General features: G+C 41.4%; 1 protein-coding gene across 1 annotated transcript in view; it reads right to left on the minus strand.

The window, feature by feature from the left end:
• Nucleotides 1–7216, minus strand: part of LOC102674266 (muscle calcium channel subunit alpha-1) — a 27564-nt gene that overhangs the window by 2152 nt on the left and 18196 nt on the right. Inside the window, exons 25-41 of the mRNA XM_031511718.1 lie at nt 6453–6488; nt 4251–4303; nt 3897–4043; nt 3471–3672; nt 3093–3362; nt 2946–3029; nt 2685–2873; nt 2475–2577; nt 2244–2398; nt 1950–2174; nt 1679–1883; nt 1464–1597; nt 1289–1390; nt 1108–1206; nt 926–1041; nt 665–811; nt 428–471 (exon numbers count right to left, since the gene is read on the minus strand). Coding sequence (XP_031367578.1) covers nt 428–471; nt 665–811; nt 926–1041; nt 1108–1206; nt 1289–1390; nt 1464–1597; nt 1679–1883; nt 1950–2174; nt 2244–2398; nt 2475–2577; nt 2685–2873; nt 2946–3029; nt 3093–3362; nt 3471–3672; nt 3897–4043; nt 4251–4303; nt 6453–6488 — 2311 coding nt within the window. The remainder of the gene's footprint in view (nt 1–427; nt 472–664; nt 812–925; nt 1042–1107; nt 1207–1288; nt 1391–1463; nt 1598–1678; nt 1884–1949; nt 2175–2243; nt 2399–2474; nt 2578–2684; nt 2874–2945; nt 3030–3092; nt 3363–3470; nt 3673–3896; nt 4044–4250; nt 4304–6452; nt 6489–7216) is intronic.

Raw genomic sequence — 7216 nt, forward strand, 5'->3', positions numbered from 1 at the left:
CCTGTACACTGGTTCGAGCAGCCGCGACGAGGTCGACGCGCATTGGACGCACCGCGCGACACGGGCAACACCAAAGAACGGGTAAAAACCACTCTCTTAGTTAGTTACTGGCTTTCGACATGCCGGCGAAACAACAACCCTCGAGAGAACTCTTCCGGTCGTGCCGGTTGTGCTCGACGATATCGCGACCGATATATATATATAAAATATATAGTACGCGTGGTACACGTTGCGGCTCTCCTTTACCGGCGGAGAGGCGGGTAATGGCGAGATCGTCGAGATCGGCGGTTGGGTAGGGGGTACGCATGCAAGCGCGCAAGCGAGAAATGCTATTCGATCGAGTAGAACAGAAGAAAAAGAAAAAAAAAAAGAAAAAAAAAAAAAGCAAACTAAACTCGATAACTCCCATATCCCCAACGTCTCTTACCATATTCGTTATTCGGATGAAGGTAATTACCGCTACCTGGACCGCTGAAACGTACAATTCACCGATCACTGAAAACTGTATAAACCGATTCCTATTTTTCCCAGATTTTTCTCTCTACTTTTCCACGCGGTCCGTAAATCTACAAATCTAATAGCCGCGTATCTCCTACCGCGTTATCGTTACGTAATCGTTGTAACACCAACCAAACGAAATTCTTAGCGACTATTCTCTACTTACTCGAGTACTTTGTAAGAAGTGTGATGATAGGATTGTTGCTGGACGGGATTTCCGAACACGGCCAACGGTCTCAGCGGTATGCTCTCCTCGATACCGGTCAACTTAGGATCGATCCCCATTTGGTTCATCGCGCTGTCGCTCAAACCGCTAAACAGATCGTTTTTTTTTTTTTTTTTTTTTTTTTTTTTAATTCAACTTCCAATTATTATTATCTATATTCGTTCGATCTCGTCTCATCGTAACGTCCTTACGAAAACTAACCCTGCTACGTTCGGCACCACTTGATGAGATCTCGCGGTAATTTGATTCGACGGATCGCCACCTCCTCTGTGGAACGACGAGTACGGCACGAAGTCGATGGAATTCGTCGGGGAGGCCTGCAAATTGCCGAATAATCAATAATCTATCCATTATTTTTTAAAACCCTCGCAATTTATCTTTACCTTGCTCGTCGAGTTCACTTTCAACGACCTGGCCCGATTGAAACTGTGATGCCCTTTCCTCATACTCGACCAAACGCTGCCGAACAACGAATGATTCCTCTGTGAAGCAAAAGAAAAAGTGTAATATTGACTAACCGAATTCGTTATTTATTTGATGTAGTATATTCGAATATCACCATACCCTGTGCATAGGTTCCGGATTGTCGTCCAAAAGTTCTTCCAAATTTCCGGAAATGGCTCTCTTCAACTCGGGCCCAGCCTCGTGCAACGTTCTTAGACCGGCCTTCAACGAAAATTAACGATGAGGCAAATTCAAATTTTCAATTTCCAATTCTTAAAAAACGTTCTAAATTCACCTGAAGCGTGACGGTATTGTGACACTCTTTGTCACCGTCCTTCATTTCTTGCTCTTTGCGCTTCTTGAACCTTCTGAAGTAGTCTTGGATCAAAAATGTGGCGTAGAATTTACCAACCGTTACTTCGTCGTCGCCTGAAAATCGTCGTTCGATTAATAATTCTTTCCCCAATATATATACATCTCGGAGAAAGATTCATTGTAATAAATAAATACCGCCTGGAGGCGGGACCACTTGGTCCAGAAGCTTGGGACTTGTCCTTTTCCAAATTTTCTTGATCACCGCTCTTAGCTCGGCATTCGCGTCATCGATATTTCCCTCGGTTTTGATCCTTAACGAGGTCCTCACCACGGCGAACAGCGTCGCGTTGAACAGAACCGTACCGTCGCTGTTCAACGGCATGTTCATCGAGACCAGCCTCTGAAAAGCGAGGAGACAGATGAGGAAAGAAAGAAACGGATTCAATTCGTTTTCAAAGATACCAACTTTGCAAGCGACGCGATGAGGGCAGAGTTTACCGAAACCCAACGGCGGGGATATCTTTCTGAGAAGGGTGACCACGTCTAGATGCTTGATACGACCTTTGGCGTCGGGGTCGTACTCGGACCATAGGCGAATGAACTCGTCCAAATGGTGGGGACCCAGTATGGACCAATCTCTCGTCAAGTAATCGAAATTATCCATGATCACGGCGACGAACAGATTGATGATCTGCAAACGTACGACATTGGTTAATCAATTTGCAATTCGAGGTGTCGACGAATAAAAAGTATTACTTACGAGGAACGAGCATAAAACGTAGAAAGATATAAAGTAGGGAAATGCAATGTCGGATCCACAGCCATTTGTGTTAAGCGCTTCGTCGCTGTTCGGATCGCATTTTACTTTACCCGGTTGCACCGAACAGTCCATCATTATTTCCTGCCAAGATTCGCCTGTGCCATGAACCGTTGTTTTTAATCGCAAATCCGTTCAAATTCTTTGAAAATCTTTTTTTAAAGGAGCACGTACCTGTAGCCGATCGGAACAGGACCAATACCGCTTGCGGGAACGATTGAAAATTGTTGTTTCGATTTATCGACGTCTCATCGTCGATCGCTATTTTCCCAAATACCTGAAGATATTCTCTCTCTCTTTACTTTGCCTTTTTCTCATTCCGTTTGGTTAATTAATTGTAAAAAAAAAAAAATAATAATAATAAGATTAATAATAATATTTTACCTGCATGCCTATCACGGCATAAATGAAAAACAGCATTATGATTAATAATGCTACGTAGGGCAGGGCTTGGAAAGATTTGATAAATGTCCACAGAAGCGTTCTTATACCTTCGCCTCTGCTCAACAATTTGACTAGTCGCATCACTCGAAACAACCGGAAAAAATTGATGGAAATGATGGTCGAACCGGGCTGAAATCATAAGAGAATGTATAAAAATCCTGCGGTGCGAAAACCAAGAACGAGAATGGTGGAACGACGTACATTAACCTCCGAGTAAACGATGTCGATGAAACTTCCGAGAACTATGATAAAGTCGAAAACGTTCCAAGCGTCCCCGAAATAGTTCTGTAATCGAGGAATTTTCGTCAGTCACAAGATCAATCGAAGAAATAAATCGAGTTTCTTCACCTTAAATCGAAAGGCCGCCAGTTTAAAGATAAACTCGAGGGCAAACACAGCGGTGAAGATCATATTAAGAACGTCTAATGCTTGCGTGTAGATTTCCGGTTGTCGATAAAACTTCATCGCTAGAGTCACGGTGTTGATCATGATCAGAGTGAAAATGGTGTACTCGAACGGCTGAGATGTGACGAACCACCACACTTTGTACTGTATTCGATGCTTCGGTATGTATCTTCGTACCGGTTTCGCCTTTAACGCAAACTCGATGCAATTCCGCTGTCGAATCAGATAAAAACATTTGTATATCTATATCTATATATAACGTGTATAATATATCGTGTAGGTATACCTGTGACGAGAGCCGGTTCGATTCGGCAAACTTACCTGATTTTTATCGAGCTCGCAGTTTTTGTACTCTTGCTCACCCTCGTTCTGGAAAGTGACAATAACGAAACCAACGAAGATGTTCACCATGAAGAATGCTATGATAATGATGTAAATGATGTAGTACGCGGCCACTATCGGTCGAAAATTATGAATTGGTCCATGATCCTCCTTGTTAGAGTCGATCGAGTAGTCTAGTAATCTGTTGGGAGAGAAAATGCTAAGCGATGTGCACCGTACTGATAATTGTTTCTCCACTTGTTCTCTATCGTTCCTTTAAGCTTTGCACTCTTGCTTTCCACCGATCCAAACTTTTCCCTAATTAATTTCGAATCGCGCGATTCCCGTTTTCCAACAATCAACGGAGGAAGATATAACGTATTTTATATGCGACAGAGAAAAGAAACTAGATATTTGGTTACTTACGACGGCCAGCCTTCGAACGTCGACACGGTGAAAAGCGTGAGCATCGCTTTCGCAACATCGTCAAAATGGAAACGTTGCTGGCACCAATTTCTCTCCTTCATGATTGGCTTATTTATATTACCGTTCTCGAATTCGAGATACGTACCCCTGAAATTAATAATAAGTAACGAGCGATATTATTGGTTGCGTCGAATTTTTCTTACCATCTGATTGGTAGGAATCGTCGATGTCGCCGTTACTGGAAATTGGACAACAGGATAAAAGCGTTTACGTATATTCTCGTACTGTTGTACCGACGACACCGAACGATATCCCACGGTTGAGGTTATGTTTTTGTTTGCGAGAATAACTTACTGGCATTCTTCCTTCGTCATTTTCGATGCATCGGTACAATAGAAAAATTTTCCCTATACAACATAAAAATTCCATTAATGTGAAGCAGATCGCTGTCAATTAGAGGCTTCGCATTTTTCAAGCTTGCGAAACGTATCGATACTCTTAATACGCGTTCGTTCACACGTGTCTCGCTACTTTTCCTTCGTAAGATAGATCGAGAAGAGAGAATCGAGAATTTCTTCGAACGAATTGTCAAGAGTATCGATAGTTGCGATAAATACAGCGAATCGTTAATTGGCCATTCTCAAAAGCAAAGTTATTATTGGCGAATAGTAGCAAGTGATCGAGCAAAGTAAAGGAAAGAACAAAGAGAAATTAAAGAGATGATGGATAAAGAAATAATATACGCATACAGGTATAGATCATTCCGTTGAACGTGCACGATATATCTATACGTGTAAGATATGTGGGTCGAGGTGCAGGCTGTATCGTTTGGCCTAGAATCGAGAGTCCAGAAAATCGTTCTCGCAGATTATTCGAACGAACGATCGATGAATATTTCGTATTTCGCGTCGAGCAATTGAGAACACAAAGCTCGTCGAAGCATCGCGACGTGTCCAATTCATAGCCTTTTCATCTTTATTCGCAGGAATTTTGCTCGCGAGCAGACATTCGAACATCGAAGATCTATTATTCGACTAGTTTGTTCACATTTTCGACAGAAATCCTACTTAATCTACAATTTGGAACGATTACTCGAGAAGCAAAGCGATTGCTCCAACACGAACAAGGTTACGCATTACGATCTTTTCCTTTTCTTCTTTTCAAAAGGTTAGGTTAAATTCCACATAAGATGTTTAGATCAGATTTCTTATACGTTCATCTTCTTCTTTTTTTTTTTTTTTCTTTTTTTTTAAGCGAATTACTATCGGTACGAGAAATAACGAGTTTCATGCATTTTTGGCTGGCGATGTTGGTTGGGGCTGCGCTTTGAAGCTACGTATTCGAATCGTCTACGTTCATTTGCGCATTTAGATTGATGCACTGCTCATTCCGGGAACGATAATTATATTCTTCGAAGATAGCTCGAAAAAGAGGATAGCTAAAAAGACTGTTTGCAAGTGCAACTGATAGAAAAAGAAAAAAAGGAATAGAAATTGAATCGGAGGCGATTGAATGGAAGGTGAAGGTAACTCGTGGCTCTAGTTTGGCGCGAACATGCACTACGATCAAAGCTTCATTCTCACATTTATCTAGAGAAACTTGCATGCCTATTCGTTAAACGTGTCTCTATCTTTTGTAGTTTGTGATTCGTAAGCATCGGTCGAGTGACGAGTAGCGATCTCGATCGACGTTTTAACCACGGCAGCCTAGATATGTTGGTGAAGCGTTAAATCGTTAACAGAGTGTTACCGTGCTCGAGGGTGTTATCGCATTCGCATCGTGTACGCAAGAGATTCTCCGCAAAGGGTAATATTGGCAGCAACCAAGTATGTATCATCAACTAGGTTGATCGATCAACGTCCCAGTTTCATGTTCAACGTTTACGATCCTGGCTAACGTCCCGATAACGTGTTATCGGTTCGCAAAGGGTGATTAACGCGACAACAAGGATCACGTCGGCTATCAGTTGCCGATATTCTCCTTTGTAGAGTCGAAGAAGAATCGAAGAAAAAGAAATAGTCGAATCGAGTGAAATTTCGGTGAACGTGAGTAACGTTATTGGATGTGCATTGCGCATCGCGAAATTCGGGGTTCGGTCGAAGAGAGAAGAGAGGGTTAAGATTAAAAAAAAAAAAAAAAAAGGCAATCGTTTGCTCGAATTCACCCCGTATTTCGCGAGGGAAATGAATATTTCCGGATGGTGCGGATCTCGACGGCATCCAAAGCTTCCGATTGTAACTCGACCTCGAAGAGCAAACAAATTGAACCGAGAGAGAAAAAAAGAAAACAAGAAAGAACGAAAAAGAAAACGGTTCAAGTGATAGTTCTAATGATAACGGAGTGATAGAAGAAGAAGAAGTTAGTAGAGAAAGAAGAAGAAGAAGAAGAAGGAGGAGAAGAAGAAGAAGAAGAAGAAGAAGTAATAGAAGAAGAAAAAAGAAGAAGATGTAGAAGAAGAAAAGAAAGAAACGAGAAAAGATGTAATTATAGATAGAAGAAGAAACAAGTTCTCGTTGGCTTAATATAAACTTTCTAAGTGGTGGTAGTTGGCTTTACCTTAAACAGCTGTACCCCGATAACAGCGAACATGAACTGTAGGAGATAGGTGACCAACATAATGTTGCCAATCGTTTTAATGGCGACAATCACACACTTGACTACGTACTTTTTACGTAGTTGGTTGAGGGCAGGTGAGCAGGGCGTACGAGCACAGCGGGGAACACAGGATCGTGAGATAGACAGACAGAAAGAGAAAACAAAGAAAATACAAAGTAGCATTAATCAAGGGTCCGGCTAGTTTCGCTCGCGGAGCTAGGTATTTAAAAAAAAAAAAAAAACGGAGGGCGTTTGGGGTTTTTTGGGCGTTGGCAATTGTTATTTGGCAAATGTTATTCACATTTCTCGATCGTCCCGCGTTTTTCGTTCCTTCGTTCGTTGCTCGCACCCCATCTTCCCTTAATTTTATCACTCTTTTTTTTTTTTTTCCTCCACCCTGTACTTTTTCTTTTCCACGACTTTTCGAATCGCGAGAAAAAAATATCACTACATTTTTTTTCTCATCTACCGTGCATCTGTGCCGTGATTTTGACCAATTTTTTTTTTTCCCTCCTTTTCTTTTTTTGCGAAAAAGAAACGTATTTCTCAATGCCCCATATCTCTCTCAAAGATATTCCTGTCAGCGAGCTTTTTCATTTTTCTTTTTCTTTTTTTTTTCCCCCTTTTTCTTTTCTATCATCTTTTGTTAATTTTTTTGTTAATTTTTTTTTGCGTGCCTTTTTCCTTATATATGTATACATATATCTCTCTCTCTCTCTCTCTCT

This window comes from Apis dorsata, unplaced genomic scaffold (assembly GCF_000469605.1).
Source record: "Apis dorsata unplaced genomic scaffold, Apis dorsata 1.3 scaffold_344, whole genome shotgun sequence".
In the NCBI taxonomy this organism is placed as follows: domain Eukaryota; kingdom Metazoa; phylum Arthropoda; class Insecta; order Hymenoptera; family Apidae; genus Apis; species Apis dorsata.